We start from the raw sequence: 21,276 nt of genomic DNA on the forward strand, positions 1-21,276 counted from the left end.
TTTATATCCCTTTTTAGTAGCTTATTTTTGAAAACAGTTTTTAAAACAGGGATCTCATTTGACAATATCATAAAGATGACTGTGACTGTAAGATGCAAAGTTCTGACATGGAATAAGTTCACTGTCAGTGTAGATTTGTTGAATTTTGATACATTTATTCTATATTGACAGAATTTATCCTGGATCTGGTATCGCGTGTCTGTGCTACTCTACCATGCGTTGGCTGTTGTTCCACAGTCAATATCATGTGCTTGGGGTAATTTGACAGAAATGAGATTATGTGTTTGAAGTGGGCAGAATTTTGGCATACATGCACGTGTCTTATGTTAACAATGGTGGAACTGTAGCCTAATGCTTTTGTCCTTAATATTTTAGAACTAAAATCAAGGAGTGCATAAAAACCAGTACTTTTTTGCCTGTCATGCAACACTTTATGACACTATCTTCTTTCCTATTGAAAATGTAATCTAAGATTTAAATTGTGAGAAATACTTTTGTGTATAATACATATAGGTAGATATGATTTTTATGTTCTAATTAGAGAAAGTATATATACCTCTCTGAAAGTACCTGCCATGGTCTCTGAACTGCTCCTTCATATATGGAGATAATTTAACCAAAGGTAGGTTAAATATAGATGTTCTTTCTAATTTTATTTTTTCTGCTTTTGGTTTGGCTAAGGATACGATTAGATTCTTCACTAGTGAAATAGGGCTTAAGATGACCTTACAGAACTTCCTGTGAAATGTACTGTTACCTGTGGTAGAAACATGTGATCCATGTGTTAACTATGAAATGCATTGTGAAACATGAAGTGATGATAAAATCTAACTCTTGGGTTACCATAAACCCTACCTGCCCTCAGGGAGTAGTAGGGGAAAAAAGGTAATAAGATACTATAGTTCATATTTTAATGGCCTTGTGCACAGCATTGTTAGTCTTGCTACAATTACTAAATACAATTTAGTGTAGAATAATTTAGAAATAAGACTTTGCAGTTGGAATGGTTAAACCAGATTGTACTTCAGTTATTTTTCTATAATCTAAAAATAAAACTCATGAAAGCATAAATATTTTCTATAATAGATTCAAGGATATCTAGCTCACATTTAGAAATAATCCAGTGAAACTTTGGTACTTCTGTTTCTCTAAAAGTTAAGGCATAAGTGAAACAGAGGACAGACCAGCATGAAATTACCTCCTTACCTACTGTTTAGGGGAAGAAAATGACTAGCAGAGTAAACGGTTTTGGTGAAACTTGAAACTGTGTGTTTCTGTATTGATGATACTTGCCTTCCAACATAAGAAACTGGCTGCCTATGACCATCTACAGTGAAAAGTTTTTTAAAATAATATGGATAGGTTTCAATATAGTCTTAGAGAAAACCTCATTAGCCCCCTTTTTTAAAAATTCTGGACTCTACACTTTTCTCCATTTATATGATATTTAACAAATAGCTGATGATAGTATAAAGGCTTTGTTTTCCCTCCTACTCTTCGCTGCTTTCATTTGCAAGAGTTGTAGCCTGTTTGCCCTGTAGTGGTTCCATCATTTGCACCGCAGGTTCTTGTTTGTTGCTTTTTGTCCCTAAAAATCAGCAGTTAAAATCATTACTTCATTCATGAAAGCTTATGAAATTGGGATCCCTTCAGCAAAACCTTGTTCAGCTTGAATATATTTCCTAGAGCCTGTATGATTGGTGTAGAATACGAAAGAATAATACGCAAATGGGCTGAGTTTCCGAGCTTTCCTGCAGCTGGATGGTGGGAAGCTGTCTCGGTGGTAGAGCTAATGCCCGGTGGAAGGGTGTGATTGGGTCTTACCTGTTCTCACAGTCATATGTAAAAAGTCAACATGAATATTTGTCCCTTTTAAATTTAAAAAATATTTCTCTGGTAACTTCAGTGATTAATATGCATAGAAACCTGAAATTCCTTGGAACTCGCTAATGAAGCTAGTGTGGTTTGATCTTTGAGAGGAAAGAAATGAGAGCATATTAATGACTAAGGTAAAAGGTTGCAGTGTGTTACTGTGTTGGCCTCTGTGCCACAGTAAAGAGCAGAATCCCTGCCTTGAGGAGCTCTTGGACTAAAGATATGAATTAGGTACAGAACTGAACAGGTATTACATCACCCTAAGATTTTGCGTGCCTTGAAACAACTATAGCAAGGTAGTGAGAATGAAGGTACAACCATAATTTGACTTTGAGCGTTCAGTTGATCTGCTTGTTCCAGGGTTTTATGGTGTTTATGTTAATATTAACTGTGGATGCTTGTATAGTTCTTATAGTTGTCATGTGTCCTTAGAAAGTTGTGATGGTGTTCACAGGAGATACAGATCTTGCTTGCTGGTCCCTTTGCTTTAAACAGTCTGCTCTTGAGCTGACCTTTTTATGTAAATCTCCCACGGTTAACAGCACCAAATACACCTGAAATTACTACCATCCTGCAGATTGGAAGGCAGCAAGAACCATTAAAGAGTGCCAGGTGCTCAGCCTGGGCATACTTTTTGCAGGACAAGCTTGTAGTAAGTTTGGGGTTTGAGTGATTTAGGACTCCTGCATACATTTTTCATGCTTCTTCAGCAGAATATCTTTGTCATTGGGAACTGTGTACTTTATACAGAATTGCACGTGTGATTATACACAACATGCTGAGAGTCTTTTTGTGCTTCCTATAGAGAGAAGAAAGCTCAACATGTTTAATTGGAGGTACATTAGACAGAAAAGATGTGGGTTTTTTTTAAAAAAATAAAAAAAAAGAGGGAGATGGCCAGGAGCCCATTAAGTGTCTCTAATGAAGAGAAGATGCAAAAATTTGAGTGGGTTGCTTATTCATTAAGTTCTTTAAAATGAATGACAGTAAAAGCAGCAGATTTTTGCAAAAGATCGTTGGCTTTCTGTAAGGCCTTATTTCTTACATAGAAAGGAGTGTTGCAGGGAGGGCTGAGGTGACAAAATAATTGAAGCAGCTGCTAATAGCATTTTAAATTTCAGACTGATTTTATCAGAAAAATATCTCTGCATAGGTTGTTTATAAGCAGTTGAACCGGTGGCATAAACAATGTATTTTTTAAGTTTTGTAACATGATTCTTGCTCAGATATCTTGTGAGATTAGTAAATCTGTCCTAGGCCCTTTATGCAGTTAACTGAAATGTTGAAGAAATGGGGAAAGGAAAAATAGATTTGAGGAATACAGACCAATGTTGTGGTTGTCTCATTTCTCAGCAGGGGATAGGCAAGCATCCTGATCTTCAGAATTAATTTTTTTTCTCTGGTTGGTATCAGTTACCTTAAGGCTTTATTTATGTTCCAGTTTAGCTAGGGTACTCCTGTAGCAAAGATTTCTCTTAATATGAAATTATGAAAGCCAGAGACAGAACTGGTAAATCAGAGTTAGCTGTCTTCCTGGCCGGCCAAAAGAGCATTCTTTAGTTTCAGTGTTGTGTATTACATTGTGTGAAATTAATGGTGTGTGATGAGCCCTGAATTCAATGAGCAGGAAGAGTTTGTGTCTGTGCTGTACTGGGGTGGTTTATAAACTGTGGCTCCTGAGAAATGTTTTCAAATGTTGGTATTTTGTGGGTTAGATAAAGCAAATGGAGAAAATAAGAGGCAAAATAAGAAGAAAAGAAATCTTACTATTTGGTTCTCAAAACCTCTTCAGTTGTATTTGGCACTGGAAATACTTCCTAGCTGGTGACTGAGCTTTTTTTGTTGTTTTCTGTACTGGTAAAGGAGAAAAATCCTATTGCCTTGAGTGACACAGGTGGCGAAGCAGCGAGGAGTCTGCTGACCTAAATTGCGGTCACAGATCTGCAGTGGGAATCGTATCTGTGCTGCATGCTTTGTTGCCAAGAATGGGTGTACCAAGTGAAGGAGTTTGTGTGGTTTTGTTAGTAATTTAGAAACCACAGTCAAGATTTTTATGGCTTTATAGGCAGAGCTGTTTTTGAAAGTGCTTAATGTTTTCTAAAACGTGCAAAGGCTTCTGAGCTTTGTCAGAAATGCAGTAAGATTGCTGATTGCTTTCCATGAAAGACAGGTTCCTTAAAACTTTCTACTTTGAGGACTGTATGAGCATCTTGGATTTCTAAATTCAAAATTACCAGGGAAAAATCATACTCGTAAGGGCCCTCAGCCTTTAAGATTCTCCCATAAAGCCAGTGCCTGAGTGAACACTTGAGAATATGCTTCAGTCTGAAGACTAGGGCTTCATTATTTTGTATTCTTGGTGTTAATTGTGACTATCAGCAAAAGATCAGAGAAGTAAAATGATCTTACAGATGTTAAATAATCATGAAGTAAATTGGATTGATATGATTTTTATTCTGAAAGAGGAAACAACTCCTGTTTTGTTGTGGTTTACAAATATTTAAATGCTTAAACTAATTGTCAGCCTCAATTTTGAATGAGGAAGCAAAATAAAATGCATGATGTACTCAGAGTTTCTCATAGTACTTGCCAGGAGAATCCAAGTTTTGAAAACAGTTGGCCTGCTTTCAGATACAGATTTTAATGAGACTAAAAGAGAAAGAATGTGCAAGTTTGATTAGAAAATGTGGCCATATTCTGACAATGTGTCCTGGAAGCCAGCACAGAAAAATGTTGTATTTTTTAGTGGTAGATTTGATTTGTTTTGGAAAATGAAAAGTAGGAAGCAGTGTCGAATACTTACAGCAAGGTGTACTGAGTCGGTATGAGAGAATCTGTACTGTTGTACACAGACTGCAGGAGGTCTGAAAGGCAATTTTAGTGCCCCAGATGTTTTCTCCTTAAGTTTTTCAGCTGGTTATTTGCCAGTAATAATTTAACCATGGATTTTGTGGGGTATGCAAAGCTTTTGTAGCAACCTAATTTCAAAACAGAAATTAACACAGTATTCCTCTGCTTTCCTTGTGTTAGGGCTTTTCCTACAGTTCAAATGAAGATCAGTGTTAGAGTATGCTTGAACTTGGCAAGGCTGAGAGCACATTGTGTTGCAGAATGTGTCAGGAGGCCTGGTGCATGAGAAAAGATCCGTTTACTTATAGGCAGAGGATTAAGGAATAGATTTGAAAATAAATGTGCAAATTAAGAACTAAAATTGTTTTCAAACAGTCTCTTTGAGTATACATATATACTTTGTCAGCCTCGTATCAACATGTTTTATCAATAAGTAACAGAGATGGTGCAAGGAAGGCATGGTATTGGGGGTGGTGGGGGAGGTCAGCTTGTGAACACCATTTTAAATGACCTGGAGTATGAAAAGGCTTGAGAATCACTGAGTTAGTATAAAGGCGATAAAACAAGGTCTTTTGGTCCTTATAACAATGTTTGAAAGGCTGTTTTCTTTCTCATTTAACATGCAGCAAGGACATATGGGAGAAGGCGAGGTAACAATATTCCTATTTAATTTTCTAATGTTGACAATGTCTCATGGGAGAAATAACATTAAGTTGTTACTAGAGGGCAAATTTCAAAATTTAAGATTATAAAGGATCAGTTTCACATAAGTTTACATAGTCTGCATGCCATAAATAAACATTTCAACTGAATTAGGTAGTACTCCACAGTAGTACTATTGAGGCTGAAATAATCACAATCCTTACAGTGGACATCATCTATATGATTGTTACATTGGAGGGCTACGTTGATGTGTTTGTGTGTATGTTATGAATGCCATTGCTGGAGAAGTTTATTTTGGTTCTTTTGGGTGCTGATGGTTTTCTTGCTGCAGCATAGACTATAGTGAGTATACGTCCTGGCCTGCTAGGTTAAAGAGCCAGATCCTGCAAGCATGCATGCCGAATTATCTAACAGCAGTGGTAATGCAGATGAACCTGAAAAGGTTGTTTAGGTGTGGAGTGTTGCTCCCTTCCAGTAATACCTGCAGGATTGGGGTCTTTAGAGATGAAACGAATGACATGTGCATCAGTTCTTTAGGGGGAAAAAAAAAAACATTTAAGTCTATATGACAATATTTTTATCATAGTAGTAACCAGGTTTGCCTAGCTACAGAAATAGGCCTGATTATAGTTGACTTTAATTAAAGGTGTACAAATAAAGCAAGCTGGCCAAGCCTTCAATTTTGTATTTGTATAAATTCTATGGACTGTGGATTTTATTGTATTTTTTTCTTCCAACTTGTTAGCTGCTTGATTTTTGCATACTGCCATTTGGATATTAGAACTAGTCAAATTTTCTGTTTTCAAGATGTTTTCTTTTTTAAAATCAATTTATTTCAAAGGAAGGTAGCAAGGGCAGGATAAATTAACCTTACCGATACATTACTGTAGCTGATTGTAATGAATTTTGTAAAAGCAGATATAGTATATCACATCATAGGCAAAAGGAAATGTATCCTAAAACTTGTAGCACACCTCATTTATTTGCTTACTTTCCCTATACATATTTATTTATTCCTAAAATTTTCCTTAAATGAGTAGAAATCATTCAGTTTGTTGTCTAGATATTGAATACCATAACTAAAGGGTGAATTCATGGAAGAGATCAGCTTGTGTGCTCTATTTATGATATTTAGAGTTGCATTTATAAATCAAAGAATCTTATTTAAAAGTAATTAATATTATTAAGGAAATCCATGATAAGGATTATCATAGAAGAATATTGGGCTTTGAGGGGAAGCATGCTTAGAACATTTTCTCCTAGAGTGAGTTCATTAACGAAACTCTGTTGTAATATCTAAGTAAACTTGCTTCTAGGAATGACACAGTATTGCTTAGTTTTTAGTCTTCATTTGCAGTAAATTACAGTGGGTCTTCCTGTTTTTGTCAGGATATTTTTGTTATTTACAAGTGGGTGGTTTATGATATGTTTTGCTATCAGGTAATTTAAATGTGTAATATATTTAGCTGGTAGAATTCTTGTTTTCCCATCTGCACCGTGAAATTGTATCTAATTGTAAGAAGCTGTTCATTGGAAAATTATATATATGGCTTAGGTTTTAGTGATGTCTGCTATTGGGAAAGTCTCAGGAAAAAAATTGGCTTCTATTCTCTTCTGTTTTTACACCTTTTTAAAAGAAATCTAATTGGAAACATGAAATATTATAGAAAATGGTCACCTCGAGCATCCGTTTAGTGCAGTTATGAAGAAGGTAGCAACCTTTTCTCTGAAATAATGCATTTGAGTTACTGAATGATATTGAAAACAATAAGGGTCATATGAAATTGAAAACACAACTGCTCATTAAAAGGGAAGATTGCAAACAGTTCTACTGCTAATGCAGCAACTAGTGCTTTTTAAAAAATTGTTTAAACAGTGTGTGCTTTGTTCTGTTAGTATGGTTTTTTTCCCTTTTTTTTTTTTTTAACCCCCTCTTCAGGTCAGTCTTCACTGTTTCCAATGGAAGACGGGTTCTTGGATGATGGACGTGGGGATCAGACTCTTCATAGTGGTTTAGGATCACCTCACTGCTTCTCCCATCAGAATGGAGAAAGAGTGGAACGGTATTCCCGTAAAGTCTTTGTCGGCGGACTGCCACCAGATATTGATGAAGGTACACCCCAAAAATCTTATCCAGAAAAGCTCCTTCTGGCTTAAAGACAAAACTACAGTGTGAAACCTTTTGTCTGTTAGCTAATGAATGTTTGTTTTCCAAACTCTACAGAAAGGCTTTGATATGTAAATGGATCTTTGCATATTACTACTTTCAGTCCATGGCAAATGTGAGATAATTCAAACTAGTTCAGGCTGTAGCATTGTTCTGCCATTGAAGAACAAAATCATGTTACCACACAGTTAACTGACTTCTACAGTATACAAATTATAAAAAAGGGATAGTGGTGCAAAAATAAACAAGTAACTATCACCTGTTGAAACTTATAAATACATTGCAATAATTTTATAGGCACCAGAAGCCAGTAGTCGGAAAAGTATTGCTGGCAGTTTTATGAAGTTTGTATAGCATAGTAAGTCATAGCTCTTTATTTGGATGCTGGTGTGTAGTTCTCAGAGGTTGTTCTGAGGAACATGTCCTTTGGTAGCTTCTAACGAGTGCATGATGAGGACTCGGGAATGAGTCTCTGCAGAGGCCGTTGCATACAGTGAGGAACCAGGAATTTGTGGTGGGTCCGTCATACAAGGATGACAGAGTACTGCAGTTGTTAAGAAAAACAAAACCAAAAAATATCACGCGCCAACGTTGTGAACCATCATTTCACCAGAGTTCTGTATTCTGTATGTATAAGCGTATGATTTACAGCAACTGTAAATGTGAAAAGTTGCTTTTTCTTAATCACAAAATCATTTTAATACCCTCTTTTTCTGTCAGGAAGAGTGTGATGCACTGCAGTGTGTACTACTGTGATGTGACAACCTGAGTTTCAAGTCAAACATAAGAGCTACTTTATTATTACAGGGTCAAATATAACATGGTGTTTAAAAGCGGAAAAATGATCTTATAGTTTCCCTTTCTTTGTTGGTGTTTTGTTTGTTTTTTAACTTTGTCACCTTTGTGGTTTTAAAAGCAGATGAGCACATGAATAGTTTGGTCTCTGTGGACCCTAGTTATTGAAGAATAGGATCTTTCCTAAACCTGTGCTAGGAGGGTAGCTTGAATTTTTCAGTTGCTTCTGTCAGCGCTCTTCCAGTTGAACAAGTGTGAATTAGAATAAGGAGTGTACAATTTAAAATCTACATCACAGCTGAATTTTTGAGGTTTTTCTGATCCTGTTTCTAGAAAGCATTTTACGTATGTGCTCCAGCATTAAATTTGTGTTAAGTGCTGTTCTGAACAGAGATCTGTTTTGAGAATAGGTATGTAGTAAGTATTGTTCTCCTTGGTTTATATCTTCATCATCATGTAACCTTGACACAACCATTGCTGTATATGTTCCTGATGATCTATAGTGCACAGAGAAGCTCTCAGTACAGTGGATTGTCAGTTACTATTTTATTAGCAATGTCATCAAAGAGTGTAAACAAATTGAAAAAGACATAATCAGTAACACTTTCTCAGATTTCTAACTGAATTTGAGGATGGGGAAAATCCTCTAAATTGTGTATTAGGACCCTCCCCCAACAGTGTGCTAGTATAGAAGGCCCTGTAATGGCCATAAACAGAACACAGCTGAGCAGTGTGCCGATTTAGATGACAGCAGTGTGAAGTTTGTTCTTTTTATTTCAATTTTTTAATGAAAAATCTTTTCCAGAGAACTTTAACTAGCAATCGTTCAAGTGTGTTTGTAGAGAAGGAAAAGGGAATAATCACTCAATTTCAAGAACAGAATTGCAGCTAGAAGACTTCTATGGGACTAGCAAATTTATACCAGTAATTTGAGGTCAAAGGCAGAGTTGAAATGGTTGCAAGAATTGCTTCTTGATATAGTAATATGTTCTTGCCATCTCTCCTATAAAATTACATAGCTATGTCCTGCAAGTTTACTCTGTTAGTTTGAGGTCAAGCTCAGATACTGTTTGCATATGTGGCACTGGCATGTGATATGAGCAGGCATGGCTGGGTCTTGTGATAGTCCCTTCATTTTTTTTCGGTCTTTCTGCAGTTACAAGGCATATTGGCCTTACTAGCAAGTCAGGAAATTGTCTCTAAACACTCTGTGGGAGAACAGTTGAAGCTGGGTTATGATAGCTGTATAGATGCAGTGGCTCCATTTCTGCAAATCAGTGGGTTATGAGCTTTTATTGATAATCATCAGTAGAAAGAAAAGCTTGATCTTTGACCTGTCTTGTTTTCTAATGTGTGTTCTGACTTGCCATAAAGATTCCCCATCAACTAGCAAGCATTGCTATGAGCTGCTGAGCCTTTAGGGTCACAGAATGTATGTTTATAGGAGGAAGCTACCTGAAATCAGTGTTCTTCAAATGTCTTCTAATCAATATATTTTAATTTCAATTCATGCCTTTTCCTTTCTCTCTTTACAGATGAGATCACTGCTAGTTTTCGTCGCTTTGGGCCTTTGATTGTAGACTGGCCACACAAGGCAGAGAGCAAATCTTATTTTCCTCCTAAAGGTAAATATCTGATAACCAATAACATACAAGCATTTTAGAATCATTTTTCTTGATAAGACTCCATTTTAGACAAGATTTTTGTGACAGTGACCCAATGTTTAGGGGGGAAAAAAGTTGAATCCTTTGGATTGTTATAAACTGGTGGAATTTAGAATGTAGCTTTGCAATTATTCTGCACTAAAAGAATTCTTCTTTAACTTCCTGTTTTTACTTTATTCCATTTTCCTTTTTCCCCCCATGTTGTTGTTTTTGTAGTAATAGTCAAGACTAGTCCTCTTTAAAGGGACTAAATGCCCTCCACAGTAGCTGGAGAGGATTTGTACCTTACAGTAACAACTGTCCTGACAGGTTTGTCTCTACAGCTGTGGCTTTTGTTCAGTTCATACTGCTGTCTTATCCTTTTCAGAGGAAATGGGGAGAGAGTGTGCTGATCAGCAAGCTCCCTGCTTTCCTTCACGTCTCTGCAGAGGACGTGGAGGAGGCTAGGTTGGAAGTGTGTAAGAGCCCCTTAAAATTTGTCCCTTACTGTATGGTAGCATGATGACATGGTGCCAAGCATAATTCTGGGTTAAATTATTATCCTATAGGCAAATAGACAGAAGAAGTTATGTGTTTGTTTTCCCTTTTGTAGGGTATGCATTTTTGCTGTTCCAAGATGAAAGCTCTGTACAGGCACTGATTGATGCATGTATTGAAGAAGATGGAAAGCTCTATCTTTGTGTTTCCAGCCCCACTATCAAAGACAAACCGGTAGGTAGAATTGTCAGGGCCTGCACAATTCCTGTATGAGAACCAGAAATTGTTCTCTTCAGAAGCCTTTTTTTCTGTCTTCAGATTGTTAATGTTTAAATTTCTTTAAGGTATCAAATTAAGTTCTCAAAGAGAAGACCAACTTACTTGTTTTTAAACTACACATTATGAAGTTTTTTAGTCTAGTTACAGTTCATGTTTTTGTTAGAAAAAGGTTTGCTAAATTTCACCATTGCTGATGTAATAAATATATTTCCAGACAGGTATTTTATGCTTATTATTGATTAAAATGTAGAATTCTTATTGTTTGAGTGTTGCATGTAACATGTACATGAATCCAAAAAAACATAACGTGGCATTGAACACTAAACGATTAGTACAGATGGTTTGGGGGCTGATGTGAGTCTGTTAATAGTTGGAGAGGCTTCTGCTATATTCCTGTACTTCAAATTTGGCCAGCTGTAGGTAAATATGAAGCAGCTAGTTTTGCATAGTAAATAAACACACAACTTTGTGCACTGGAGCCTGTTGCATTGAGATAACGCTAGTCTAGGGCTTACACTTGGCTAGAACAACACGAATAGCATAGATATGTATGCACCAGTGTGGTTCGTACAGCACAGTTCAGTCATGATTAAGTAAATGTGTAAGTAGAGGGTGAGGTTTTTTTCCCAGAAATTTGGGTAACAAGGAAGTGGTGAAATGTAGTATGATCAAGTGGTCTGTCTTAACAGAGCTTATTACCATTTCGTTTTGAGAAATGATTGCTGAACAAGTGGAAAATGAGTTTAGAAAGTACAGTGTTTAAGAGGTTTTCTTCTTTGTAGGATACTGTTTTAATTTATATTACTGAGATACTTTGAATTGTGAATGGTTAAAAAAAAAGGCTTTTTGTCCATAGGTTCAGATCCGGCCTTGGAACCTTAGTGATAGTGATTTTGTTATGGATGGTTCACAGCCTCTTGACCCACGAAAAACCATTTTTGTTGGTGGTGTTCCTCGGCCTTTACGAGCAGGTACACTGCGTGTTCCGCAGCACTGGGCATGTTGAATATGCAGTCCGATTTGGGGAGCAATGGGGGAAACAACTTATTTCAGCAAGGGAAGTATTAAGTGTTCTTGACACTTATAGCGGGGGACATGAATACAAATGGACTGTTTCATTTGATGCTTTTAGAAAAAATTACCAAGTCTACAGCACTGTTTCATTTTCCTTTCTGCTTTAGTGGAACTTGCAATGATAATGGATCGGCTGTATGGAGGGGTGTGCTATGCTGGAATTGACACAGACCCTGAGCTGAAGTACCCAAAAGGAGCTGGGCGGGTTGCGTTTTCTAATCAACAGAGTTACATAGCTGCTATCAGTGCTCGCTTTGTTCAGCTGCAGCATGGAGAGATAGATAAACGGGTAAGGTCTTCAAGCGTATTCTATTTTTGTTCAGTGCTTTCTCTAGAAATGCTTTTCCATGTAAATGTGTGTCATTGTGAAGACTGTAAATGTTATATCAGATTAATTGCATATTTAGGGATAGATTGTGCCACTTAGATACAACACAGAATAAAAATGAAGGAGTGGTACAGAGCTGTTGCTTCTGGAACGTGGGAGGCAACTGTGAAGCAGACTTTCTCAAATTGCTTCGCATAATGGGAAGCATGTCAGCTGCCTTGCCCTTTTATAAGAATATTGCACTCGTCATATACTCCCACTGCAAGTATTTGCACTTGCAGTGTTTGTATAATGTCAGGGAGTAAGGTATCTGCCAAGGACAGAGCAGTTCTTACTCCTGTTCTGCATCTTTTTAGAGTGGGCAGAATCTGGCCCTAGCATTACACATTGTGTGCTGAGTGTTCCTAAGGAGCATCATAGTAACGCATTGTCAACTTGCTAGTGTGCGTTACAGCCTCATAGTCATCCTCCACAGCTTATGTAAAGGCTGTGTCTGGTTATTTTATTCCTTTATTATTATAAATTAAAGGAATGTGCTAAATGGATCTGCAGTTTGCTTGCTTCTGTCCTCTTCATCTATATAAAACGTGACTTTGCCAATTTTAGTGATCTTTTTGGGCCACAATTTTGAGAAACTCAGATCCTTACATCTACCGTTCTAATCCCTGCTTTGTCTCTTTATTTTTCTTACATGACTGTCATTATTGATTTTAATTTTATAATTACTACAGAGGAAAACCCCCAAACTTGGCTGGTTAGCTGATTATCATTTCACTTCTGCTTTGGCTATAAAGCTTGGGTAGGAGAATTGTAACAACACTTTGACTGTGGGCCTGCGAATTGGAATGTCTTTGTTCTAATCTTGGCTCTGAAATAAATTCTGTACGGCTTTGAACAAATAATTTGGGCCGCCCTTGTGCAACTTCTGCTTGCATAAGCAGACACTTGGGTGAATAGGTCCATTGAAGCTGGTAGGACTACAAATTTGAGTAAGTACTTGTGAACTCTAGCAAAGATTTTGCAATCTATTTCCTCTTCTTTCTCTCCTCCCACTCCTCCTTATTTCCCCATTTTGTGTGTAGCTCAGAAGAAATGTGGGGAGATAAGTGCTCAGAGGATTCATTATAGGAGAGGTTGGGTACATGAGAGATAAAAGTACAACAGTGGCAGTACTACTTTTTGTTAACAATGTACTATGTATTAATACTTTTTCTAATAAAGTTTATCTGTAAAAATAAGATTAGTAACAAGGAGGGATTTCCAGTAAAATTAGGCAAGGAGGTGCTGCTGAAGGGTGTGCCCTTCAAAGTGATAATGCAAATTAAACGCTCAGTGGCCTGCAGCACCAGCCACAGCAGAGCTTCTGATGAGTGCTGCCACCCTAAGCGTGCCTGATGAAGTTGCTGTAGTTTAAGCTTTTTCTCTGTAGCTGGGAAACTTCACTCTACCTAGCACAAGTAACAATTGCAGGTCGAATCTGGCACGTGCACTTCAGCACACACTGAATAAATGTGCTGAGGACTCTAATATCTATGGGTTGCAAACTTGCACAAAAATGGGTGCTGCAGTAACAGGCTAAAGCAAGCAGAGGTATAATTACCTGTGCTGTAGTTTGGCCTCTGAATATGTCTGAGTAGACATAATAGAGCAGAACTGCCAAGTTGAGGAGGCCTGCATAGCATATTTGTAGGTTCTCCTCTTAGCACTTGTAGAAGACAACACTCATCAGTGAATACCCAACCTCAAACTACATAGCAATGTAGGTGACAAAGGGAGAACGTGGTGTTAGGAATATTTGTCTGCCTCAGCTCTTTTACAAATTCATTCTTCTGAGTTGGCGTGAAGTGGTATTTGAGAAAGGCAACTCTAGCAGTGGAGCAGTGGAAGAGGAGAAAAACTGAGGTCAAAAAAAAAAAGGCAGCTGTAGTGTCTCCAAGTAGTTTATATGTACCGTAAGCACAAATGACATCAAACTACTGCAGCGCTCTGTCTGGACTGTGATAAAATTGGGTAAGTTTAAAAACACAGGAACTTGTAAATGTCCTCCTCTGAATGAGCTGACCTAACCTCTGAGGCTTGTGAGGTACAGAAAGGACCATCTCTAAGCCAGATGCAGAGATAACAGTAGAGACATCAGTCACAGTCTGGATATTTGGAAATGTTTGTGAAATCATGTAACTAACACTCCTAGAATGGGAACTGGTACCTGTACTTTTTTAACGTGAAATTTTGTGTTGCGCTTCTGATACGTCACATGGACCTTTCACAATTCAGTGGAGCTAAGGAATGGTGGTGATTACCGGTTTTGAGGTGAATCTGAGCCTTTAGGGGTTGGCAGTTCTGCAGTTGTGATTTGAACACGTAGGCATGTCTAAACGAGCTGTGCTGTAGCCAACTCAGATGCTGCGGGCCGCAAGGTTTGCCTTGCTGTCACAGAGAAAGTGCTCTGGAGTGCTCTGAGCAGGGTTTTGTAGCCCACAGTACAGCAGGCTTGGTTTTGGTATGCAAATGCCTAGATTAAAAGGTAGTAGCCTGCAGATGTTGCAGTGTAGATGTATCCTTGGAGCACCAGCTGGTAATTTCCTGTGAGTCATTATCAGTTAAGAACTTGAAGAAATTTTTCTTTTCCTTTCTTGTCTGCTGTACTGAATTACTGCTCATCATCTGTCCCTTAATGCTAACAGCGTAGGTGGGCATCAGTCCCATGTTAAGCTTCTCATTTGATCCCAAGAAGATTAGGTAGCTTTTCTTTTGCTGAGAGGACTAACCCACAGAAAAAGAAAAGAGAAACGTGCTGTTCATTAAGATAATAAATGAAATTTGTTGGAAATTCAGACATTGAAATTTGCAGACCATGTGTTGTGTAAACAATTTGCATTCCTACCTGAAAGGGTAGGAGCTTAATTGTGCATCATCATACTTAAAAATAAATCCCCAGAATTCTCCACGGTTTTGATGTGAATCTGTGTTTCAGTTCTGCAGCGATGGGTTGATTGGTCCTTTCTGTAAATCAATGACTGGTCCTTTCTGTAATCAATGACAGCCTGTGTGATACTGGTGGGCAGCATTGGTTTCTGGGGTTTTTTTTAAGGATCACGTTGGACAGTGGGAGCAGGATTGTTCTCAAGTTGAGTGCCTGTAGTTTTGGGTGTTCAATGGCAATGGTCGTGTGCAATGGGGGAGAAAATTGTTGAATGTGCTGTTCGCTACTACAGAACTGTGATTGCAATCCTGCTAGAACACAGTAAATAGTGTGGAATTGTCATTATCTACATTGTTATTAAGAATTGTAAACTTTCTTCTCATTTTCTGAATACAGGTGGAAGTTAAGCCATATGTCTTGGATGATCAGCTTTGTGATGAATGTCAGGGGGCCCGTTGCGGTGGAAAATTTGCTCCATTTTTCTGTGCTAATGTTACCTGTCTGCAGTATTACTGTGAATATTGCTGGGCTGCTATCCATTCACGCGCTGGCAGGGAATTCCACAAGCCCCTGGTGAAGGAGGGAGGAGATCGCCCAAGACATATTTCATTCCGCTGGAACTAAATGATCACTGCAGTGCTCATATGCAGGCCTCAAATTAAGTGCACTCTTCTGTTATCCTGATTTTCCCTACCCCACCCTACCCTTTCTCTTATTCAAGATAGCATGCCCTTTTGTAGTAGTCTGTAATTTAACAATAGTATAATGAAAGAATGACCTATAATATGGGTATTTTGTAGAATCTTGTCATTGAAAACTGTATTGGGAACTCCTTTTCGTATTGGTAACATGTTGCAAGTGAGTTGCATTCTCTTGTCTTTACTACCGAGAGAACACTTAATTTCATGCAACATTTTCTTAGAGGAGAGAAAAATATTAAGAAAAAAGAATTGAAACAATAGAGTATTTTGGTTTTTTAATTAAATTATTGTTAATAAAGAACATAAGAATACTTTTATTAAAATAACCGTGTAACAATAACACTATCGGTCTGTTCTGACACTTTTCCCCAGGGAAGCCTGTTTTTGCCTCTCTTTTTGTTTCGACTTCGGATTTTTCCAGCAACAGATGAAGTTAGCATTTACCTACCAACAGGAAAGAGCATGTTTAAAGCAACAAAAATGCATGAGCAAAGTTGAAGCAGCGTTACAATAATGATCTCTTTAAAAAAAAATCTGTTAAAGGTTTTGAGGCTGAAATTTTAGCTCTGTATGTATCTGACCGTGCCTCTGACTACCACCCACATCCAAATTACTAATGAGATAGGCAGAGCTTACTATATTTTCATCAAAATGATTACATTTTAAGAATTCCTGAATGTAAAAGTTGAGTAAAGTTACTACTGAGGGGGGAGTGCACTTTTTTTTTCTTTAAGAGAACTCAATTGTCTGGTTACAGCCCTAGAAATCCTACCAAAGCTAGAGTAATGACAACTAGTTAACTGGCATTTCCTCTCCTGAAGGATAAATATATAGATTTTATTTTTGATGGCTATATATAACTCTATATCCTAATATACTAACATTCATCAGGGGCCAGCCTTTGCTCTCCATTTTGACGTGAAAAAGTAGAAAACCTAAAGATACCTCAAGGATATCACTGATTTTTACTGAAGTTTTGATATTCCATCGTGTCACACAAACTAAAATTGACTGCTTATTCGTTTCCCATCTTGGATGTAAAGTTAGTTTTAAATACACTCTAACTTAGTTGTAACAGAAGGCATGAACCTAAGTAGTTTCCAAGTCTTGATTTGCACTATTTTCTGAATTTGTGCATGAAATGGTGCAAGTGTGCATATGCCTTTCTTACTCTTCCTGTAGAAAAAATCCCAACTAAGATTCCACCTCTTCAGAACTTAAAATGGGGAAATAAAGAAACACAGGTATTTGAAGTGCCAACATTGCTAAGTTAATGCCTGCTTTATTATAAATGAGTTCTACCTTGAGAAGCATTAACACAGTACATGTTAATTGAATGATAAAGAGTGGGTGCAGGGGTTTAGTTTGAAATAGTTGAATGAAGGATTAGTTCTGAAAATTATTTTTATCTCTTTTGAACTAATGCCCTGGCCAGCTTCTCAAATGATTATTTAGCAGTGTGCAAACAAACAGGTTTAGTGGCAATCTTCTGAACTGTCTGAGTGGCATGGTACCATCCTAGATTCTCTCAAACCAAAGACTTGCCTCAGCACTGCTTGGAAAACATCTGCTCCGTTAAAAGCCTTTGTCGGCCCCCCTCATCCCGTTCCCCTAGCCCAGATCATCTTTATGAGAAGCAGTTTTTATTTTCAATACAGGCTTTAATGAACTATACCTTACCAAGTTCCAAAGGTCAAAATGGAGACATTTGCTGTCTACTAGTCAAGTATAGAAAGGGAGCTGCTTTTAATGAAATCCCTGAAAATATTGACAACAGTAATGCAAATGCAGAGTGCTCTTGTGTAGATTGTCAGGGACTTTTTTTTCTCTGAAGTACATAATTATAGTTGGAATGTTCCTTTAATTTTTTTAATGCTTGTAGGTGGCTTGGGGTGTGCTATTGTGCCGATCCTACCCAGTAAACAGGTGAGATGGGTTACCATTACAAGAAATAACACTGTTTGAGAACTAGCTTTGAATAATAATTTTCCCTTTGTACATGACCTGCTGAATTTCGGTACAGTGTTTTTGTAGCTAACTTATTTTGTCATGCACATAATGTATATTTGTTATGCACTACTTTTGTATATCTTGTTTTTCCAACAGTGAGCATTTTTAGGCACACTTTTCACTGACGGGATATCTCTTTATGCAATACCTCAATTTTTCATATTGCAAAGAGTAGCTTTTTGTACTTTTATTACTGAGAGATCTTCATATACTTCATTTTTTAATATAAATAATTTTAATAAATTTTATTTTCTTATATTCTGCTTTTTATACATTTCAGTGCTCTGCATACATTTTGAATTATGGATGTTGTGCACTGGCAATGCTATTTTAGAATCTGCAGAGAAAAGAAAGCATGTTGCTTAAACATCTTAGCCCAGCACCAGGTATTTGGTGTACATATAATTTAAGAAATAGTATATGTAAAGTTGAGAATTAAAGAAGAAAAGCATGAAAGTGACAAATGACACTGTCTTTAGACCCATGAAATTTAAATGCATAAATATAGTGTAGAAATTTAAAAGTAAAGAAACATCAAAATTGTCTACCGCTTCTTACTAAGTTTTTAAAAATTATACACAAATGCAGACGTTTTTGGTGAATGTTTAGCCATTTTTAATATTAATAAAAAATTGATGTTAGGTGTTTGATGCAGAAATGTGTCTGCTCTTTTAAATTATATTTAAAGAATAAAAGAGAGCCTGCTAGGTGGCAGGCATGTAATGTTAGTATGCATGACTAATGTAAGAAATTGTTATTCTACTAATATTCACTTGTGATTGTGTGACAAGCGTGTTTACAGATTATTTGGTTACACTTCGATTTACAGGGCATAAACAATTATATACATTACTCTGTACTTAAATAGTGATTACATGTCCTTATGATTACATGGGATTTGTAGTTGGGGTTACCATGTAGCTCCAAACATAATTAACATGTAATTGGGTTACCAGTCTTAGGGTATCACTTCAATTTGCAAAGGGGTTAATAAGCATGTAGTTTTATCACACTAGCATGGCACTGGCCATGTATTTACAATGTAGTTACAGAGTAATTACATGGTTATTTTTGCAATGTAAAATAAAGTGTTTCTGATTATTTTATATGTAAAGGAACCCCACTGCCCCGTGCTTTTTGGTATAGTATATACTTCTCCATACACAGACCTCTGCAGAATGCAAATTTAAAACTTGCAGTGAATGCATTTAGCGTTTTATAAGGATGCTGTTGGAAAGACTTGATAATTCACCCCTTTTGTTTTTGAAGAGTTAAAACCTTCTGTTAAAAGGTGATTTAAAACTTGAATGTGATGAATTGTGGCAAGTTAACTTCAAGTTATGTGCAATACCTATTTCAGACTTCTGGAAGATCTTTGCAGTGTAATTCTTTGTTTTTAATTGCAGACATTTAAAAATGTCATTTTCTACTGTTCTAGTAAATCCTCTTTCTTGCTGGTGTTTCTAAAGAAAAGAATCAGAAATCAATCTTTCTACTAATGTAAATTTGAGATTATTTTTAAAAAAATGGAATAAAAGGTTTTGGTCATTTGCTTTATTTTATTATCTTATTTTAAAGCTACTGTGATAGCATTGTAAGAATTGGGACAATATTGTATTCAACTGTTTTATTTTTTATATTTTTAAATTTTAAAGTATAATTAGTTTTTATAATTTTCATCAGATTTTTTTGTTATATTTTTTGGAAGTGAAACTTTTAGCAAGTGGGTGTCTAGTTTTTACTAATCCCTAATATGTTTTTCCCCCAATGTATTGCTCATATTATCAGAAGGAAAAGTTATTTAAGTATGTCAGTTAATTGTACTACTTGGCTGAATTTCCATATAGTTTTTACTGTGTATGGGGAGGTTGTAGTATTTATTATAGCATTTTAAATAAGGGTAATTCATTTTTTATTAAAGTCATTTTCACGTTTAAGTTCATATTTTTGTATGTTCTACTCTAAGTTATATAACACAAGTTACTTTTTTTAAAGAGTTCATTTGTTGAAGTGCTAGTGAAAATTAATGTTATTAAATAGTTTGCAAATGACTATTTATACCAGTATGCATATAATTTTTAAATATTTGTAATGTGAGATGTTGAATGAATAAAACTTTTAACTCAATGTTTCTTCTTAACCTTATTTTAAGCCTCCTGTAGAAACATGTTCCTTTGTGGCTGAAGCTCATGGGGCTTGGGGAAGTGATTTTGATGAAGTATATGGCACACGTCTGGCTGTGTGTGTAAAGTGTTTTAGGCTAAATTCTGCAGTCCTGTGCTGGTCAAAACGTGGAGCATGGTTTCGTAGGAGGTGTGTGAGGGAGGATATAACCATTTGAGGTGCCAAGTACCGTGAACACTGCATTAAATTGGTACAAAATTATTGTTCAGTGCTGCAGAAATGGAAAGGGCGATGTCTAGAGGACTGTAGCTCTGCTCTCTGTTGAATCAGGCTGTAAGAAGAACCCTTTTTACTGCTTGTGTCCAGACGTTGTCTTTAGGGAATGTTGAATGCTAACTACTTAATTTTGTGAATTTGGTGCTTGTTGAATTATTTGTTAGAAATGTGTGTAGCTTTGGAAAAGCCTTTCAGCAGCGTCAGAACTGCCGTTTCTGGTTTTTGCACAGCTGTAAGCATATCAACCTAGCTAAAGAATTGTAGCAAGTTTGCTTCTACTTTGTGCTCTCTGCAGCTAATTCATAGGGGCAAAGATGAAAACCAATACACAGCAGTGAAATCAAGCTAACTGGGCAGGTGACAGGTTCAATGGGAAGAATACCACTGAGGCACATGTAATGCATCATGTAAGTCAGAAACCACTGTGCAGCTGGGACAAAAAGATAACCAGACTAGGGCCAGAGTGGAGCCAAGCAAGGCGTGGGCAGACAAGGATTCTTTTTTAATTGTCTCATGGCTGTGATCTGACACTAACAGAACAAAAAAGTCTGGCATTTTAATGAGCTTGCTACCGTGTCAGCCTTTAATTTAACATACCTAAACTTAAGATGTCTAAAAAAGTTTTGTGAAGCGTTACAATGTCACATATCTACCTTTCATGGACTATTCAAAAGGAACCCTGCATAAAGGATTCAAGAGTTTTGCATTCTCACTAGGTAGGAATTCCCCAAACTTTGTTGGTTTTCTTACTTTGATACAAAGAGCCAATCTTCAATGAAGTATAATTCTGATTGGTCTGGAAGTAGCTCTGCTAAGTGGAACCATGAGTCGCAATATGCACATGTACCTTGTGAGGAAAAAAACCTGCTGCCCAAAGTACAGTACTGCAGTAGGAATCGGACTGCGCTCACTGCACTGACCAGTACTTTGCTGTTGGCGTTTGAGCTGCTAATCTCTTGTGCCATCATCTAAGGAATGATGTTGTAAATGTTAAATAGATCTCCGGTATCGTTCTTTTCTGTGGGTGCTTCAGGAAATGCAGATCTTACAGAATTGAGCTATAATGGGAT

General features: G+C 36.9%; 1 protein-coding gene across 2 annotated transcripts in view; it reads left to right on the forward strand.

Annotated features, from left to right (window-relative positions):
* CPEB4 (cytoplasmic polyadenylation element binding protein 4) overlaps positions 1 to 19,933 on the forward strand; it is a 45,141-nt gene extending 25,208 nt beyond the window's left edge. The window contains exons 3-9 of one of the 2 annotated variants that reach the window (XM_074883514.1): positions 5,352 to 5,375; positions 7,328 to 7,501; positions 9,886 to 9,975; positions 10,607 to 10,725; positions 11,627 to 11,741; positions 11,952 to 12,133; positions 15,492 to 19,933. In XM_074883514.1, the coding sequence (XP_074739615.1) occupies positions 5,352 to 5,375; positions 7,328 to 7,501; positions 9,886 to 9,975; positions 10,607 to 10,725; positions 11,627 to 11,741; positions 11,952 to 12,133; positions 15,492 to 15,719 (932 nt within the window). In that variant the 3' untranslated portion in view covers positions 15,720 to 19,933. The remainder of the gene's footprint in view (positions 1 to 5,351; positions 5,376 to 7,327; positions 7,502 to 9,885; positions 9,976 to 10,606; positions 10,726 to 11,626; positions 11,742 to 11,951; positions 12,134 to 15,491) is intronic. The other variant, XM_074883515.1, reaches the window with a different exon arrangement.
* The last annotated feature ends 1,343 nt before the right edge of the window (positions 19,934 to 21,276 follow it).

The sequence above is a fragment of the Strix uralensis genome, chromosome 14, assembly GCF_047716275.1.
Source record: "Strix uralensis isolate ZFMK-TIS-50842 chromosome 14, bStrUra1, whole genome shotgun sequence".
In the NCBI taxonomy this organism is placed as follows: domain Eukaryota; kingdom Metazoa; phylum Chordata; class Aves; order Strigiformes; family Strigidae; genus Strix; species Strix uralensis.